Genomic DNA, 20,556 nt, shown 5'->3' on the forward strand with positions numbered 1-20,556 from the left:
TGGTGTATTGCATGTGCATGATATTGGATTGTTGATAAATGTTGTAAGCGAATGCATAATCAGCAAGTTATATCACAGAGAACTTTACTTGACTCAATGTGGTGCACAGAGTTAACCCTTGGATACCTCTCTTTGCTTCCATGCATTTTATATGCTATATCCTTGACCTTGAAATAGCCTCACCCTCATCAACTTGATAAACTCCCTTCCATTCATCAATTCAAATATTGCTTTCCTCTTAAAACCTTCCTCAGTATTTCCCTACGCAGAGGTCCGTGCTTCCTCGATTGTATCTTCCAGCTCCCAGACACAGTTCTGGGTTAGTACATATCACATTCCTGTAATTACTTCTTTACGTGTCTGTCTTCTCCTCCAAGCTGTGAGATCTCTGTCAGCATTTCAGGCAGAGGGAACAGTGGGGTCAAAGCAGCCAATTTGAATGTGGCTGGCAGTTTGAGGCTTGCCATCTGTATCCCGACGTAAATAAGTAAGTGATGCAGCAAGATTAAGCAGAGTCTCCATAATATGCCAACAAGATTAGTTTTTATAGCCTTCTGTCTTCAAATTGGTGTCTGCATACTGCTTGAGATACAACTCTTTGGAATGGTTATGCAAGGACAGTTTTAGGAGGATCAACCTTTAAATTCTCAACTTGTATTCTCTCCTAGAAACCAGCTCCCTGTGATCCAGACCCTCCCTTTCTCCATACCCCATCTCCCACTTCCCACAGAAAGATACACTCCTTACCCATCCCAGATCTTACTGTGGGAAATTACCAGGGAGGGGTGGGAAGTTCCAGGATGGCAAACAAAGGGACAAGTTAAAATATTGTTGAGGAACCTGGGGAAGTGAATGACCACTCAGGGGGTTTCCAGTTATTTGCTTTTAACAAAGTTCAGGTGTTAGTTGGTAGATCATTAAATATAATTTTTGACAATAACCACTCTGTGCTTTTTGGCTTATAAATTCAGGAGAGTTCAAATAATTGAACGTAGAAGGAATGTTCTTATAATCAGTAAGAATTGAATATAACAAAATTCCTTCCATTGCATCTGGATACACGTGTGATCAAGAAATCTTTAACTTTATAAACAGGAAAAACAGGAAGAGAATTTATCCTTTATCATTCTAGCATTGGTAACAGTAACTTGTGGATACAGTATATTCTTTGTGGTGAGGGAAAGCTATACTGATCACTTTAAGAGATGTATTTCTAAGTTTTTTACTTTTAATATTTAACAAAATATTTTGAACAATTGTGTACTAATAAAAGCGGATAACTCAATCCATAAGACAATTTTTTAAACATTTAGTGCCTTGCTATCCAAGAAATTTAAAAAATTTCCATTTTTAAATACATTTTTTGTTGAAGAAAATAATAAGGTAATAATTTAAAATCTTTCAGCCATACCAATGTATTACAGTAGAATAAAATTTTTAGGGGAAAAGTGGAATGGAAATGTAAGTTTAAATGATTGTTCATTGCTGTGTGTATGCACAATTCACTGGAATTTCACTTTATTGGGTTTGTTGTTGCACAGTAAATATGCCATATGATTTTGTATCATCCTACCTTGCCCTCGAATGTTGCATAGAGTTGGTCTTGGGTCTACAAGAATGTACAGTATTGTAGTCTCCTCAAGGGTAGGCACCACACGTCTCTGGTTTCTCCTAGAAGACCCGACTGGGCGCAGGGAGACACACTTAGGGCATATGTGATCAGTGTGCAGCTTTGCAGGGAGAGCAGTGACATCATGCTACCCCTAGTAGAGCTTGTGGGGACAGGTAGAAAAAGGCAAAATTATGGGTTGTGAACTCAGCCAGTCCTGGGTTCTCAAAACTGTCTCCACCTCCTATTGGTTCCTTATCCCTCGGAGCCACAGAACTCCTTCTCCACAAAGAGGGATACTACTGTATGTAGCATGATTATGATGGGGCCTCACAGATGATGGGTGCTCTTTTGGGGCCATCACCTTCCCCTTCCCTGTCCACAGTGTTCAGGGAAGAGAGAATTAGGCTCTCTCTAGTTACGTATGAAGTAGTTGTAAGACAGTTCGTTCATTCTCATTCTCCAGAATACAGCAAATAATTTTGACTCAGGCAGGACCAAAAGTCATGAGTAAATAAGTGTTGTTAAGAGAAAAAAAGGGGGGCACGCCTGGGTGTCTCAGTTGTTAAGCATCTGCCTTCAGCTCAGGTCATGATCCCAGGGTCCTGGGATTGAGCCCCTCATCGGGCTCCCTGCTCAGTGGGAAGCCTGCTTCTCCCTCTCCCACTCCCCCTGCTCGTGTTCCTGCTTTCATTATCTCTCACTATCTCTCTCTCTCTGTCAAACAAATAAATAAAATCTTAAAAAAGAGAGAGAGAGAGAGGGGAAGGGTGTAAGGAAAGATATAGTTTAGGTCTGTTCCAATGGGTCACCCTACAAGACTAAGTTAGTCTGACTAATACTCCCATGCAGTCAGGGAAGGCCTGGAAATTCAGGGACTGTGCTAACTGGTTATGGTACTGAATTTCAGCAACTGAATCAGGCACTGGAAGCTCATCGTGCTTGCTAGGATACAGGCATGGTCCAAAACTATATCACACAGAACAGATCTCTTACCTCTTTGACCTAAATATTAAGGGAAAACTCACCACACTTCCGCACCCTGACTGGTCACAGAGCTGGGGTTTTTCATACTTCAGGCCTGAGCACAATGAGGCTTCTCCTGACATCCCGTTAAGATTGCCACATCCTCTACACCGGCAACCTCCTCCCTCACGTCTCTTCTGCACCGTCTCTCTCCTTGATAGCGTGCCACTAATTTGCTTGTTTGACATGATTGTATTATCAGTCTCACCCAATGGACTGTCAGTTCTAGGAGGTGCATGTGTCACTCCCTTCTTTGCACCCATTTGCTGGCACACTGATGGACACATAGATAAGCAGTAAATAATTACTAGACGAATGAATGAATGAATGAATGAATGAATGAATGAATATATGAATGATAGCTAAAATTATCCCAGCTTATTGCTTTAATCATAAGGACTCATTTATTCATCTGTAGGGTATACTGGGATTTGCTAATCTACAACGTATTTGCAGCAAGTTTTCTTGCCTAAGAAGAACTAAATCGTATTCAAGGTAAATTAACTAAAAGTTGAAGGCTCAAAACTGTTTTAACATTTAAAGGTAACTATATAATTAAATGCCATGTAATTGATAAGAAAGTTTGTAAACTAAATAAAACCAACAGTATCTAACCTCATTAGAGTCATACTATGTAATTACTTTTAGGTTTTTGGTTTCCTTCTGGGAATATACTCAGTTAAAGTTTCTTTAACTTAACAGCATCACTGTTCAGGTAAAAATTTAATGAGGTGAAAGTTGATTCTTAGTTCTGAAGGCACAACTTGATATTTTCCTTGCCTCCAGAATTACTTAACATAATTTGAACGTAAGTACATTATTTGTGATTATAGCACTACTTCCTGAAATATTTCCTTCTACCATACTCCAAAACCCTATCTTCCTCTTCCAGTCCCTTATGTATTTATTAAACATTCATGTATTCAACGAACATTTATCAACTACCACAGGCATCAGACACGGGAGATTATGCTGCCCTCCCTCCAAATAACAAACCTGTCCTGGTATGAAATGGATATTAACTCTGTTCTGTCAGTGGCTTTCTGAGTCTAAGACCTCCTCATTTCACACTCTTATAGTGAAAATTTTATAATGTGAAGGGATTTTCAACAAAACTAAAGTCTACAGGGATTGTATGAATAGCCAAAGTCACAGAGCTATTTAGTGGGGAGCTGGGATCACTCTGGGATTTCTGGATCCCCACCCCCACACTCCCACCTACTTACCTGACACAGGTCTTATTTTCATTCTCCATTAGGGAGAATTCTACAGCTTCTCTTGACCTGCTCATTCAACAAATATTTATGCCAGTGTGTTCTTGGGAGCTCACAATTTCATTTTCTCCCCCATATCTGCTTGTAACACCTGGTAGTCTTAATCTCTGTTAATGTAACCACTCGACTTGTCACACACGTTAGAAATCTCCCAAGTGATTCTTGACTCCTCTCTTTCCCTCCCTCTTCACGTTCAATAAGCTGGTGGGTTCTGTTGATATTAGTCACATGTCCCTGGAATCCAGACTTTGCCGTTCATACCTTTAAAGGTACTCTAACTCAGGCCCCATCATACCTGCCCGGACTACTGCAGTAGCCTTCAAACTGGTCTCCATGCACTGGCCTGGGACGGGATTTCCGTACCACTGCAGGAATGAGGGTCCTTTCAGAGGAAAAACGAGTAGGAGCAGGAAGGAGATAACTGTTGTCACTTCACACTTAAAAAACATGACAAAGTAACAGGTTTGTAATTCACTGTTTTATACAAGAAACGTGGGTTTGGTTTTGTTTCGTTTTTTAAAGAACAGAGAAAGAAACAAAAGCCCTTAGCAAGAAATCAAAAGCCTTTCTCCAATGACCTCATGTGCTCCTTCTAACCTCCTCCCTCCTTTGTATCCTCTGAGACCTGGCGCCTCTGAATCCTCTCGTCATTTTTAGACCCTTAAATCGTCTCCATGCTCTGGGACATAGTTCTTAATTCTTCCTGGAATATGCTTCTGCCTGGTTCACAAAGGCCCCTTGTTCTGTGACTCCCACAATACATTTATACCTCCTGCAGTCTTACTGTTTACACGACCGGGTTCCCTCCAAGCACCTAGATGTCTGCATTTCTGTCATCCCTAAACCTCCAGGGTTGAAAAAGTGACTGGCACACAGTAGGTGCTCAATAGAAGCTTGTTGATTGAATAAATCACTCTCTGGGAAGAGGCAGGGACATAAATGAGCAATGCTGTTAAAATATATTTGTGGCAAAATGGAGGCATAAACGAAGACTAGGGGAGCACAGAAGGTTTCACTCCCTTGTCAGCAGTCTTGCACGAGAACAGTTCATAGGCTAACATCTGCGAGCAGGAAGGTTAACCCAGCCCCCTGCAAACTTTACCATAACTTTGGTCAGTTCAGCCTTGTGAAACCCACTTCAATTTCATCTTCAATCCTGAGTCAGACACAACTGAGAAAAGGTCAAAGCAAATGAGACTCACTTAGTGACTCTGACTCTTCAGAGTTTCTCTCTGGCAGAGAGTTGAACACAGGAGCTGTATCATTGGGGTGGTGCTGGCTTTAGGGCTTTTCTTTTTGTCCTGCTGCAATCTACCTGCCATTTGTATTCTTTTCTGGGTAAATATGTTTCCAGTCAAATTTCCTGGGGACAGTGAGGCATTATTCCTCTTAGATATGTCACTTTTAGAGTACCTTGTTAGTTCCAGACACACGGTGAGGTGTGTCCAGTGGACAGTGCAACCTCTGCTACGTCCATCTGCCCCTGCGCCATGTTATACTGTCCCACTTTCTCTTCTTGCAGGGATTGTTTCCATTACTACCCTAACTGTGCTGGCCTATGAACGTTATATTCGTGTGGTCCATGCCAGAGTGATCAATTTTTCCTGGGCCTGGAGGGCCATTACCTACATCTGGCTGTACTCACTGGCATGGTCAGGAGCGCCTCTGCTGGGCTGGAACAGGTACATCCTGGACGTACATGGATTAGGATGCTCTGTGGACTGGAAATCCAAGGACGCCAACGACTCCTCCTTTGTGCTTTTCTTATTTCTTGGCTGTCTGGTGGTGCCTCTGGGCGTCATAGCCCATTGCTATGGCCATATTCTGTATTCCATTCGAATGGTAAGTTGAAAACTGCAAATGCCCCTCCCCTAAACTATTTCCAGGGTGCACAATTCTGTGCAGAAGAGACTCAAACTCTCCCTACATGATTAGTGGTTGTCTGCAACTGGATCACTTCTAGGGGACTTCCCACTCAGTAGAATTGTGCACTGAGTCACTCTCTAAAAGACCAATGAGGAGTAACATCTACTCTCTCTACCCTACTCTCTAAACCACAAGGAGGAAGGAAAGGTGTTCTAGACAGATAAAATCAGTAACAACCAAGAACACCTGCATTCTCTAGCATTCTTAGAATTAAAGAACTCTAACCAAGGAAATTCCACACTTCCCATGATTTTATTCATTCAAAGGTCACATAAACCCACTTAGAGCATAGTATAGATATTTTGTCTGGAAATCACTTCTGAATCATAAAGCACAAGAACTGACTACGAGCAAGTTTCCTGTTGAGCGCTAGCAAGGAGTCTGAAGAGACAGTGTGAGGCAGTCTCCTACTTTAGCCACGTATGCTTTCCTTGCTCACTCACCATGTCTTCCTGTTTGTGTCTTCCTTCTTTAGAACTCCTGCTCACCAGTCTCTTATGCACCCTGCTAAGCCCCTCTAGTGTTCACCTTTTTTTTAATCAAACATGGCTACATGTATCACTTTAAATCATAAACCCTGCCAACTTCCACATTCAAACTTTTCTCATACCTACCTATTTTGTAAAAAAGACAAAAAATCCCCACATCAATCGAATGATATGTTTTCCCCATGCCTATAGTCAAACTACAAAGAGGAGCTGGAGGAAAATCTGCCCCCAGATTCCCAATATCCATACCCAGATGTCCTCTGGCAGTGTCTAGCGATGTTTGGATCCCTAGATGGTCCAGTCTCTCACACAATCACTACTATAAATCCTCGGTACTCATTTTAATCTTTTGCCCTATCCTCCATTCATTCTTATCAAATGATCATGCTTATTTATTGGGCAGAAGAAAGCCATTATCAAGAAATTTCTCACCTCCCTGTCCCCCTTTATATAAGCCTCTCTGTTCAGCCTCATTTGTAGGCCCTTCTCTTCACTTACAGGGTCATGAAGCTTCTGGTTTTCCCCCAACCCCATTCTCTGCCCCAGGGACCTCTCTCAAGTATTAGTTTTCTCTTTCACTTACATCTCCAGTCTCTCCCTTACTACTGGCTCCTTCTCTTTAGCAATAACTATGCTAATATTATACAAAAGCAAAATCTACTCTGAGCTCCCTGTGGCTATCACTTTATTGCTCTCCCCACCTGTGCTTACTCAAAGAACCATTAGTGGCTTTTGGTGCTATATCACCACTCAATAAGCATTCATTTGGTCAATATTTGTTGAGCATCTAGAATGTACCAATTACTTACTATTATGGTCTGAATGTTTTTGTCTCTCCAAAATTTATATATGGAAACCTTAATCCCCAATCGATGGTATTGGAGATGGGGTTTTTAGGAGGCAATTAGGGCGATGTCATGAGAGTGGGGCCCTCATGATGGGATTAGTGGCTCTCTCTTTCTCTCTGTGTGTCTCTTCCTCCCTCCCTCCATCCATCTCTCCATCCCTCCCTCCAAATCTCTTTCCACCGTCTGAGTACACAGAGAGAAGGCAGCCATCTCCAAGCTGAGAAAAGAGGTCTCATACTGAAACCTACCTTGCGGGCACCTTGACCTTAGACTTCCCAGCCTCCAGATTCATGAGAAATACATTTCTGTTGTCTAAGCCATTTAGTCTATGGTATATTGTTATGGAAGCCCAAGCTGACTAAGACGTTGACTAAGCTCTGAGGATACAACATGTATAAGATATCGCCCCTGCCTCATAGTTTGTAGTTTAATAAATTCACTTAGCATTTAATTCCTCACCCATTGCAAATTGGTGCCTCCTTCCTTGAGCACACTGTCACAGAAATAGCCCACATTAAGGTAATCGATGATCTCCCAAACGTTAGATCCAATGAACACATTTCTATCTCTTTTTTCTTTTCTGGCATCCATGGCATTTGACACTTGTGGCATTATTAACAACTTCCACTCATTTGTGGTTTTCTCCTCCACTGTTTCTAGGGCCCACTCTCTCCTATCATTGTTGCTGACTCTCTGGCCCATCTTCTTAGGTCTCTGCCAAGGGCTGCTTCCCGTGGGCCTCCAGGCATTCTGTGTGTAGCTCTTTTCTCATACTACACACTGGCCTTGGGCATCTCATATGCTCTTAGGATTTCCCCTTCTAACAATAGCTTGGTGACTTTGGAATCTCTATTTCTGACCCAGGGTGTTCTTCTGACCTCTGTCAGTTCCCACAGTCAGTTGCCTATTGCACACCTCCACTGGGATGGCCCCCAGACTTATCAGATTCTTTATTTATTTTAAGATTTTATTTATTTGAGAGTGAGAGAGAGCATGAGAGAGTGGGGTGAGGGTGGGGTGAGGCACAGAGGGAGAAGCAGACTCCCCACTGAGCAGGGAGCCTGATGTGGGGCTCGACCCTGGGACTCTGGGATCATGACCTGAGCCGAAGGCAGATGCTCAACTGAGCCACCCAGGTGCCCCTTCAGAACACTCAGACTTATCAGACTCTGTGTGTGAAGACAGTTTGGTCATCCTTCCCCCAGATCTGCTGCTCCTCCATTTCCTTTCTCAGTGAATGGTCACTATTCTTTGGCCAGAAATGAGAGAGCAATATTTGACTATTCCTCATCCATGTCTCCCCCATACCCAACCAATTATCAATTTTCATCTATTCAACCTCCTATTTTTCCTCATATCCTTTTTCCCCATCTCATTGCCACAGACTCAGTTCAAAGGGACCTTAGTTTTTTCTTCCTTTCTTCTTCCTTTCTTCTAATCCATTTTTCTCCATATTTCTGCCAGAATAATTGTTCTTAAATGCAACTTTTCTCATATCACTGCCCAGCTTAAAATTCTTCAGAGGTTCCTCTGCCTTTGTGATTTAAAATAAAGCCAATGAGTGTGACTACCGGAGTTCTGCATTATCATCTCTTGTCTATGTGTCCAGCTTTATTTCTTAACATGCCTTCCCTCTTGCCACCTCAGGTTCCGGTCAAGTGCAGTATTTCTTGTTCCCAGAACTTGACATGTGTTCTTTTACTACTTTGCTTTAGGATACTCCCTGTCCCTGGAACACTCTGTCCTTCCTCCTTACGACAGAAGGCTGAGCTCAGTATCTTCTTGCCCTTACCCATGTCTAAATCCGTGACCCATCCTGTGTGTTCCCACAGCCCTCTCTGATCATCTTCCTCATGACATGTATCACCTATGGAAGGAATCTATGTGCCTGTCACCCTCAGAATATAGTGGATTCCTTAAAAGCAGAGACCCAGTCTTATTTAGTTTTTCACCTATAGCTGGAACAGTACTTTCATACAATAGTTGATCAGAGACTATTTTTGGAATGAGTTATAGACAGTGCATAGGAAGGATAAGTGGTACAAGTGTCAAGAGACTTAACTCTAGACCACAATATTCTCCACTCAGAACCTGATGACACCATCGCCTCTGTTTACTTATCCAGAGGGGTGACTCATAGCAGTGATGGAGACATAGCTTCTCATGGGAGAAGAGGATTCACAGTGAAGTTTTTGAAAATCTACAGGGGTCCGAATCAATAAGCCCAATTTAATTTAGGCAGAGGACACTTTTATTGGGAATTCTGGGGGATTTGTCTTAGGTGGTTCATCCTTCAGGACAAATTCAACTGTGCATATGCTTTTGCTTCATCCATAGCAATTTTTGAAAAATACCCTCAAATGATTGAATAAATAGGGTAAGACATTAAGTAGAGCTCTTTATTTGGAAAACATGGAAAGAACAGAGTGAAGGAATAGAGAATGATAAAACAGAGAGGCCAAAGGAGATAAATGAAAAATAATCATGGAAACTACACACATATACAAGCCCAAATAATCCAAAAGAATAGTCAGAACTATATGCTTATACCAAAGAGGAACTGGGCTTTCCCAGCCCAATATTTCCTTAAATTAACTTCTCCAGTATGCATGTAATTCCAAGATGATAAATGAGTGCTCTGCTTTGAAAAATGGTGAGAGGATGGGAACTGAGTTGCCCAGAAAGGGTAGAGATGAGTCTGTGGGAGCTCTGGATGGTAGGGAATTGGGGACAGATGATTGACCTGGGGTTATATTGCATATATTGAGTATATTGAATATATATATATACATATATATGTGTGTGTGTTTATATATATGTGTGTGTGCATGTGTGTGTGTGTGTGTATATATATATATATATATATATTCATTAATTGAAACTCTGAGGAACCAAAAATCATGATTCCAAGTATTCCGTAGTATCATGAAAGTACAAATGCATATAAATATGTTAGTTTCAAATATAATTCCAATGTAAATAAATATTTAATCTTGAACACAATTCCACAAAGTTGTGTGTGTGGAACTTGGACCCAACTTCTGTTAAGTCCAATAGGTTGTTCATTTGAACCTCCTTTAATCTTGACTCTTTGAGGAAGTAATTGATTGCCAGGAACAAAAGTGGTAAATCTGGGATATGGATCCAGACCTAATTCCAAATCGAGAGCTTTAATTAGAACTCCACAACCTTCTTAAAAAACTCTAGGGAAAATCTCCTACCCCCCCCAAAAATGCTGTTCTGTCACATTAAATAAAATAGTTTCTTTTAAAATAGACTTGTACACATAGATAATAATAGTATCCAACTTTACAATCATGCCCAATCCTATACATTCTCTCTACTCTATAAAAACTCAATCATTTTAATTATCCATATTTTCTTCCTATTCTCTGTCAATATGAATGTGTGATTCTACTAAGAATATAGTTTCTTAAATGTAATTTTAGTGGATATCAATAATTTAGCTGTATCAATTCAAATATGTTTTTAAATACTATAAGCACATGTCCTGATTTATTTGGAAATTTTTTCCTTAATTTTTATAATGCTAGAAATAAAGGGAACCCTTAGATTTTGTTGGAATGCAATAAATTTCCCAGTTTTAAAAACGTATACTAAGTATAAACAGTATGGAAGATACCTTATTTTAAATATATAAGGCATTTGTATTTTTGTAGCAAACTTAGCTTTTTAGGATAGAAATAACCATTTTATTTAAGAACATACTTTTGGTATGGGGGAATATTATCCCTCTCCCCTTACTAACAAATTTATAATAACAATAGAAGGAACTTCTAAAGAACTTTTATCTGAGAAACCCAAACAACTTTCAGATTGTAGGCCGTTATTCCTCAGTGCTTTAACAGGGATAAAATAAAAGCAGATATGCTGAGTTTACAGGAATGTGGCTACAAGTGTTCTCTGCACCTGAGCCCTGATGAAACCAACCACAAGCAAGGTCCCCATCAAATTCCACTTTGTAAGTGTTAGCTGTGAGTGGGAAGTCACCATAATTTCCAGCAAGAATTCATCTGAGAATTAAGTTTAATCAAGACCGGCTTAACCATGCAGAACTGACATCACATATTTGTTGCCTGGTTTGAGAAGTTGAGGATTATGATCTGGATAAGAGTTTCCAGGATCATGAAGAAAATGTTTCCAATTTATCAGAACTCTTTCAGGTTGTCTTTCAGTGACTGGACGATCTAGGCAAAATAATTCATTTTCTTCTTTTTTTTAAGATTTTATTTATTTATTTTAGAGAGAGAGCATGCATGTTTTTGGTGGGGGAGGGGAGAGGCGGAGGGAGAGAGAGAATCCCAAGCAGACTACACACTGGGTGTGGAGCACAGCAGGGCGGGGGCTTGATCCCACAACTGTGAAATCATGACCTGAGCCGAAACCAAGAGTCCCACACTCAACCAACTGAGCCACCCAGGTGCCCCCATTTTATTCTTTAAATAAATTGGAAAATGTTAAAAACCATTAAAGGATCAAAGAGGCTATGTGGCTCAAAGTACTATATTAAAGATGCACAGACTGAGACCCAGAGAGATTAAGGGCTGCGCCCAGCTTCAGGTTCTTGGATCAGGAGTTGGCCCCCAAGGTCCTATTGAGTTGTCTTTCCACTAGGGTGGGCCCTGGAATTTTGCCTGAATATCTATTATCAAAACAACATGAGAAAAAGATTCTTCATTTTCAACTCTTTCTCCTTTCTGCAGCTTCGTTGTGTTGAAGATCTTCAGACAATTCAAGTGATTAAGATTTTAAGATATGAAAAGAAAGTGGCAAAAATGTGCTTTTTAATGATATTTATCTTCCTTATCTTTTGGATGCCTTATATCGTGATCTGTTTCTTGGTGGTTAATGGTTATGGACACCTGGTCACTCCAACAGTATCTATTGTTTCATATCTCTTTGCTAAATCAAGCACTGTATATAATCCGATTATTTATATCATCATGATCAGAAAGGTAAGTGTGGTAATAAACACATTGTTTTCACCATGTAGATGTGGTTGTTGGAAAATATAATACTTTTTATAGAGATTATTCAGGACATCTTCAATGATAAATTCTAAATCAAGAATTTTATAGGAAAAAGGTTTCAGGAATAAATGTAAGATATTCCCAAAGAAAATAATAACAATTCTACGATCTACCAAAAGATCTTGTTAAGTAAAATTCTATTAAAGTTAATATTTATCAGGAAACATTTTATGTCTAGCAATAATAATAGCCACAAAGTTTAATTTACTTAAAATTCTTACTGTACTATGGAGGTTATACCCATTATCTTTCAAAACACCATGAGATAGGCACTAATATTATTTCTTACTTTATTTACGAATTATAACACAAGTTCAAAAAACTTAAATGACTTGCCCAATCAAGGAATTGTTGGTGCCTGGATTCCAATCTGGTTTGCTTGAATACCAAAGTCCAGGCTCATAGCTAATGACTTAGGGCTACAGGTACCATTATTCACATGCCACAACCAGTGTGTAGCTCAAATTAATTTGGTTCCAGAAACTCCTCTAGATCTAATGGGAAGCTTATTATGTTTTTGTGGTAGAAAGGTTTTGACTTGATGATTGTCAGTCATGACTGTGAGAGCCCCCATTATGATTGCTGTGAAGCATGACGCTAAGCCACTAAATTTCAGAGAATTTAGAAGTTATAGATAATGGCTAATTACTACATTGAAATTTTTTTATTTTTATTTTTTAAATATTTATTTATTTTAGAGAGAGAGAGCAAGAGAGAACACGAGGCGGAGGGACGGGGGGGGCAGAGGAGGAGGAAGGGGCAGAGGGAGAGGGAGGGAGAATCTCAAGGAGACTCTGCGCACTGAGAGCCTTGAGCCCAACTCAAGGCTCAGTCTCACAACCCTGAGATCACGACCTGAGCCAAAACCAAGAGTCTGACGCTCAACGGGCTGTGCCACCCAGGAGCCCCTCCATTGGAATTTTAAAGTAACAGGTCAGAATAACAGGCAATAATAGCTACTCTGGCTACTAATCCTCAAAAGTTTGGAATAAGAGACAATTTCTTCAATTAACCTTATAATGTTCACTGCTAAATCTCCATCTTCTTACTTTCATATTGTTTCAATCTCTATTCACTGATGGTCTTTCTTTCTCTTTGATGATGCCTTCATTTATCTATTTACTTGAACCCAGAGAATTTTAACTCGGAGTCCTTAAAATCTGAAAATTACGTGAATTGGCTTCAGGAGAGCCATGAGAACCCCTGAAATTAGTCATAAAACTTTTTAAGAATATGCACATGTGAATTTTTCTAACAAGATAGTTTATAACTAATTTTTTGAGAATGTAAGGGCTTCATATTTTAAGAACCAGCACTTCAACAGGCAAATAATTACATTTAAAATATATTACCTAATAATTATTTTTTGGCTTATTTCTCTGGGCCAGTGGGCCATATGTCAGTTCTTTAAAAATTTAATGTGCATACATCACACCGGGAGAGATTGTAAACAAAAGTGCATATTCAGATTTGGTATGCCTGGGTGGCCAAGATTCTGCATTTTAACAAGCTTGCACATGGTCCCCATGTTTCTGGTTCAGGAGCACACTTTAAATAGGAAGTCTAAAAGACACAATAAACTAACAAACAAAAATGAACAAATAAATAAAATAATGGTCCTTATCCTCAAGGAGCTTACCATTTATGTGGGAAAACATATTTTGGCATACTTTAACCCTTATAATAATGTATCTTTAGCACTTAACCTGATAGAGCAAACAATAGTTTGATGAATAGTCACAAGCAAATATTTTTAAATGTGAGTATAAACTAAATACTAACTTGTGTATAAGTGAGGTTTAAAGAAGACAGAAATCAATGTAGCTAGCTATTGTATTTTTCACTGATATTTCCTGATCTGGGAAAGCCCATGTATTAAACTTTTATTTTGCTCTGAACAAAGGGGATAAAAGTTAAATTAAGTAACTTTTTATTTATATGCTTTATTGGTCATGATAGACTATTGTAACAAATGACTCCACCATTTCAGTGGATTAAGAAGAAAAAGGTTTTTCTCATTTATTTTTTAAAAGATTTATTTATTTATTTTACAGAGAGAAAGAGAGCACATGTGAGAGCACGAGTAGGGGGAGGGTCAGAGGGAGAGAATCTCAAGCAGACTCCCTGCTGGGTGCAGAGCCCCCCACAGGGCTTGATCTCAAGACCCTGAGATCATAGCCTGAGCCAAAACTAAAAGTCAGAAGCTCAACTGACTGAGTCACCCAGGTGTTCCAAGGTTTTGCTCATTTATATCCTGGTCCACAGTCCACTGTATTTGTTGGAGGGCAGGGGATCTATCCCATGCAGTTCTGTAGGAATCTATGTTCCTTCATGTTGTGTTGTTATCATCTTCAGACTTGACCTCTAAGGTCCTGTAGGAGGGGAAGAGCAGGCAGGAGCCCCTGAAAGGGAGCTGAGAAATATGGTTCACTATTATACCCAGGACAGGGGGAGGATCATGGGTATTGGTGAACACTAGCACTCTCTGCTGTAGTATTTTTTTCTCCAAATGGTTTGTAATCTTTATAGAATAAAATTCTTTACCTAATCAAAGGAACATTAGTGAGTACAGCAGACTGTAAACTCTGCAGGAAGCACCTTGTCAGTCTTTGCTGCCCACAATATTCCCAAATTGTAGCACAGTGGCTATTACCTTTTAGATACTCACTGAATATTTGTGGAATGAATTAATGTTCAAATTCCTTAAAGAAACAGATTTAGTTGCCCTCATAAAAGGTGCATGCAACTTGAATCCATAAAGATTATAAGGTATTGTAATAGTCCTATATGATTTTGTTAATGAGAATTATAATAATAAAAACCAGAAAACTCCAGGATTATTTAGGTACATATGAGCATTGCCACTTAACCCCACACCCACCCCAGCTAACAAATAAAAAAGAACAACCAAAATTAAGCTCAACTAATTTTATTGAATGTTAATCCAGATTAAGGGCCAAATTTTTACTTTATATTCAACTTTATTTTCTCTCCGCCCAGTTCCGAAGATCTCTTTTGCAACTGCTATGTTTCCGACTGCTGAGATGTCAGAGGCCTGCTAAGGACCTACCAGCCAATGGGAGTGAAATGCAGATCAGACCCATTGTGATGTCACAAAAAGATGGGGACAGACCAAAGAAAAAAGTGACTTTTAATTCTTCTTCCATTATTTTTATCATCACCAGTGATGAATCGCTATCAGTCGATGACAGTGACAAAACCAGTGTGTCAAAGGTTGATGTAATCCAAGTTCGTCCTTTATAGGAGGGAATAATGGTAATGAAAGATGAGGCCTTATACTGGAAACCACTTCTAGACTTCCATTATAAGCACTGTTTTGGAATCCCCATTCTATGTAATATTTTGGGGGAGGAAAAACTTTCCTCTGCCCTAAAAGTTTCTTCTGCCTGGTGTAGGAATAAAATTGACATGAGGCAGATTAACAGGAGAAAAAAAACCCAAAAGTTTAATTCTGCATGCATGGAGGCCCAATAATAAAACTGAGACCCAAAGAAATGAGCAAGACATGTAGCTTTTACACATTTTAGACAACGACACATAAATCTATAAGGAATTGGCAGGATAGGAAAACTCATGTTTGGGAGCTTCGATCAGTAAAGAATTCTAAATGAGATTTGGGCTGGGTAGTAATTTAGTAAAAGTAACAAGGTTTATTTATGCAGGTTTTTTCAGCCCTCAGTTCTCTCTCTCTGATGATACAGATGTCTCTCTACCCCCTGCTTTAGGGAGGTACTTGTCACAAGAGATTTCCTGCTTTCAGGGGGACAAAGGAAGATCAGACTGTCCTTTTTGCACTTGCTGTTTCTTAAGGAAGTTTAATTCAAAATTGTGGCATATTTTGGGGCAGCCTGCCCTGGGCTCCCACAATATCAACAGAACTTTTGTGGCTCAGCAGGAAATCTGAATTGCCTGTACACTTTCTAGCCTCTGGAAGCAACTGAGCAAGACAATTGCTTTAATTCAATGGGTGCTTTCCATAACGAAAAACTACTTATGGCACAAGATGGGCATCTGGCACCATCAACTTCTAACATGTTGAAAATTTTCATTTTGAATATATTTTTTTAAATGACACTATTTTCCAAGGCACATAATACATTTTTCTCAAAAATACTTAGCAGCTGTATTCACAGCTCAAAAATAGCTATAAAAAAACTTTGTATCATACATGTGTGAAATCACTAGGAAATCTCAAATTTTCTGTAGTGTTGGATCCTAATCACAGTCACATCCTCTGTTTGACCAATCAAATTTATCAAAGAGACAATTCCAGGGTGAAAAAGAAAATCAGCACCCTGGCTTCCTCTGAAAAAGAAAAAAAAAAAAAAAAAGACTTGCTGTATGCAGTATGATATAGAGGAGCTTCAAGATGAATGTGCTGCTAAGCAAGCTCCAGAAGGAATATTAAAAAGCAACCCAGCAAAGAAAAGGTGGTGAATTTCAAAGTAATCATGGAGGCTAGGGAATCATACATTAGCAAGGGATGTACATGGAAAGGATATGTTGATGGCCGATAAGTATTTCCATCTGTTTCATTTCAAACATAACTTGGCAAGATTATCTTCTCTTCTTGACAATTTGCCACAATTTTGCCAAGAGTTTTGGGTTTAGAAAAGGAGTTCCAAGCAAAAAGTTAAACAAACCTACATTTGAAGGGGATGAAAGTAGGTGTAAAACTGTACTCATAAAATGTATTATTTAATCCTTTTTTCTCTTCAATCAGTCTACTGGCTAAACAATGGTCAGTGTTAGTGAAGATGCCATTTTCCCATGAGTCATTGTTTAGACTACACACAGCTCATTAGAACTCAAGGATTTCTTTAACTATATAAAAAAGAAACTGAACCATTTAATTTTATTGCCTAGTTTTTATTTCTTAGATGACTGTCCTACTGGTGTAGCATCTTCATGATTAATCATGTTTGAAAGACTTCTGAGTGTTTCAGTTGCTCAACTGAAGATGGAAGAACCAAAGAAAATGTTTTCACTAAAAGAACTTTTCAAAATCAAGTTTATCGCTGGTTAGTAAACTGCTTCTTGAGAGTCTCAAATGGAATAATTTCTATGAAAACTGTCTTCCCTTATTTCCTTTCCACTCTGTTGTAGATATCAATGTTTAATTTGTAAATAAAACTCTTCTTATTCTTCACTTAGTATGGCATTAATAGCCTCCCCTTTTTTTAATCTTCAAAAGGTGATACTAGCCTTTGAAGACTGTGAAATAAAATTAGTTCATTTTGTAACTCTCTAGAGTGCCCCAAATTCCCCACTTATACTTCCAGTTTTAGTAAGTGAAGCTGAGCTCTATGCTGGATAAGTTCCATCCAGGTGATCAAAACTGTACTTAACATGTTAGGCAAATCATAGTTTTTAGTCCTGGGTGTTAGGAGTCAGTCCTATTGTGACCTTAACTATGTCCTTGAAAGAGAAGATGTGATCAATGTCTTCCTTGAGGCTTCTGGTGCTTTACTTTTTGAGAAGTGAAAGAGATCTTCATCATTGCACTTTTATATTTAGAATGACCACACCTATGTGTAGTGTTGTGGGAAAGCTGTGGTTTGCAACTTAAACTGGTAGTTTGGGGTTGTTTTTTTCCCCCTCAATAATCACAGTGAACAGAGAAATTCTATACTGAATTTAATTGTAAGCTGACATATATCTTTCACTACTGAGTTAAAGATGATGATAGAAACATGGTTTTGATCCTTAGTTTTAGTTAAAAAGAAATCCATTTGCCACTTCAGAATCTTTATATCACCTGCTAATGATATTGGGATTTTTTTCTAGTGACTCCATGGAGTTTACAGGGAAACATGTCCTGTTATCCGGAAGTAAGTGAGCCAGTCCCATGGTCTTCTGAAGTAGTGCAGGGGTCTCAGCGACATGGCGCTCATAAGTAGGCAGGTACTACCAATGGCTATCAGTGCCCCAAAGAAAAAGAGTCCTTTCTTTACCACCTGTAAAAACAGCAAGAAGTCTCATTTTATTTGTCCAGAGATAAATATCTTACAAGACTTCATTCTTAAACAACCAAGGAGTATACAATGTCTTCTTTGTTCTTTAACCTAAAACAGCAATTTAATTGCATGATCACTAGGTCAAGACCTACAATGGTTGGTAAGGTCAGGAATTTGGAGCTTCCTTCCTCTGTCTCTGTCCTCTCTCCCTTCCCAGAAATAACTGAATCCATGTGTTCTGTATAATGAATTCTTAGCAGTCTGCCTTTGGATAGCCATAAACACACACACAGTTTATAAAAAGAGTTATAGTGCTATCTTAGAGGAGTACTGTGCTGAGGCCGCAAATGATTCAGTCACTGCTCAGACCCTGCACAGAGTCTCCATAAGAAGAGTGATTGGCTTGGTGGCATTAAGTGTCCTGCATTCTCACTGCCTGTCACTGTTTTTCCCCTATTAGACTTTTAGCTCCTTGAGGGCCGGGGTCCTATTTTTTTTCATCTTTGTAGGCATAAATCTAGATTCCTTCCAATCCAGTCTCCACACAACAAAGCATTCTTTCTAAAATCCACACCTGAGTCTATTAGTCTCCATTGGTCTCCTTGCTTCCCTCGACATAATATTCAAAATGCTTGAGCTCCTTCTTGCCATTCCAGCTGTACCTCCGGCCATTCTCACACATCAGGGCTGCCTTCCAGGCCCACTGAGCCCCACCCACCCTGGCCCCTCCCGTTCTCCTCCAAGGCAGTTGTGCCTCTCCACCGCAGCTGTCAGCCTGCCCCACCAGCCTCTGAGCTACAGGAGGAAAGGGGCTGCTGCTTATTCATCACCATGCCCAGCTCAGTGTCTAGACATTGAATAAAATGATTTGCTGAATGAATGATTCCCAAAATCAAAGATCAGGAATCTGAATGTCTATTTACTGGCATCTCTGGGTCAGCTGCTTAAAATGAACATGTTATGGCATTAAATTGGAATTAGATTAAGTTTTATAAGTGATTCAATTCTGTCCAGTTTCACAAATTACACCCGTAAAGATACTGCATGAAGCAAAATTCAGTTGCTAAATAAAAGTAAAAAAATTACATTGCTAAAATAAAGTAAAACATTTAGAAATACTAGCATCATGGGCACCTGGGTGGTTCAGTTGGTTAAGTGTCTGACTCTTGATTTTGACTCAGGTCATGGTCTCAGGATTGTGGGATCAAGCCCCGTCAGGCTCTGAGCTCAGAGTGGAGTCTGCTTGTCCCCCTCCCTCTAGTCCTTCCCCGACTTGTGCTCGCACTCTCTCTCTCTAAATAAATAAAATCTTAAAAAAAATAAATAATAGCATCAGTTTCTTTTTTGAATTTCTTCCCTTCAGAAGCACTCTCTCTCCCCCTCTTGCTTGCTCTTTCTTTCTCCCTTTTTGTAATTTTGTTCACTAGGCACTTTACCCTGTGTACCAGGACAGTTTTTATTTGGAAGCAAACATTTGGTGTCTATCACATCATTTCTGAATTTGCCTGAAGAATCATAACCATAACACTATGAACTTCAATTTGTTCTGACCTTTTTCTGCCAATGCCAACGCAGCACTGCCTCATGGTATCTTATTCTGGAAAAAGTGACCTGTAAGGAAGTTTAAAAAGTATTCTTGTGATTCTTTAATGGCTAAACAGAAGAATAAAGTGAGGAGAGGTCTTAAATTCAGACCTTACCATAGTATAGAGAGGGATAAAGGTAGATGGCATAATAGCATGAAGAAATCTTTCCATGTTCTTTTGGAAGATGAACCACTTCGAGTTGACATGTGCTCTCATCTGCAATAACATAAGAGTCTTAAAGAATACTATTTCTTTACTACAACATATTCCCATTCACTGCAAAGCTGGACACAAAGTAGTCAAATTCTTATTTCCTTAACAGTCATATCCAATCCCTTTTAGTAAAAGTATAAGACATTACCTTGAAAAGGTTGAGCAACTGCTTTAAACCTGTTAGAGAACTCTGTTTTGCTTATGGGGCAATGTGGGAACTCTATTTCAGTGAAAGGTTTGTTCAACCAGATCTGGGCATAGTCTGTGGGACCAAAGATTTGACTAATTGCCATTGTTTCCTGGCTGGTTTGGAATCTTCATGGCAAGAAGGGATCTCTGAAGCCATGTCTGTCTTGACTTACTCCATATTGAGAACAAATATCGTGTTGTAGCTGTCTTGTTTTTAAAGACATATGCAAGTTACATCAGTGAAGACTTTCAGTATCCTATAGAACTTCCTTCACCACATATGAAACAATTCTGCTCAAACTGAAATCCACTTTATCTTTTTTGTCTAGTTGTTTATTTTTTCTGTCTTTTCTTTAAATTTATCTTGT

At 39.4% G+C, this 20,556-nt stretch overlaps 2 protein-coding genes across 4 annotated transcripts in view; one reads left to right on the forward strand and one right to left on the reverse strand.

Annotated features, from left to right (window-relative positions):
* The window catches only part of OPN3 (opsin 3), a 44,319-nt gene extending 26,923 nt beyond the window's left edge, over positions 1 to 17,396 (forward strand). The window contains exons 2-5 of one of the 3 annotated variants that reach the window (XM_073899922.1): positions 5,432 to 5,751; positions 11,896 to 12,147; positions 15,223 to 15,445; positions 17,110 to 17,396. In XM_073899922.1, the coding sequence (XP_073756023.1) occupies positions 5,432 to 5,751; positions 11,896 to 12,147; positions 15,223 to 15,445; positions 17,110 to 17,123 (809 nt within the window). In that variant the 3' untranslated portion in view covers positions 17,124 to 17,396. Of the gene's footprint in view, positions 1 to 5,431; positions 5,752 to 11,895; positions 12,148 to 15,222 lie in introns of all 3 variants that reach the window. The other 2 variants (XM_025878017.2, XM_073899923.1) reach the window with 2 other exon arrangements.
* A 471-nt stretch (positions 17,397 to 17,867) lies between these two features.
* KMO (kynurenine 3-monooxygenase) overlaps positions 17,868 to 20,556 on the reverse strand; it is a 60,904-nt gene continuing 58,215 nt past the window's right edge. Inside the window, 4 exon segments of the mRNA XM_025878016.2 lie at positions 17,868 to 18,066; positions 18,069 to 18,200; positions 19,752 to 19,811; positions 19,901 to 20,002. Coding sequence (XP_025733801.1) covers positions 17,998 to 18,066; positions 18,069 to 18,200; positions 19,752 to 19,811; positions 19,901 to 20,002 — 363 coding nt within the window. The 3' untranslated portion in view covers positions 17,868 to 17,997.

This window comes from Callorhinus ursinus, unplaced genomic scaffold (genome assembly GCF_003265705.2).
Source record: "Callorhinus ursinus isolate GAN/ISIS: 27379988/994484 unplaced genomic scaffold, GSC_fseal_2.0 scaffold13, whole genome shotgun sequence".
Taxonomy (NCBI): domain Eukaryota; kingdom Metazoa; phylum Chordata; class Mammalia; order Carnivora; family Otariidae; genus Callorhinus; species Callorhinus ursinus.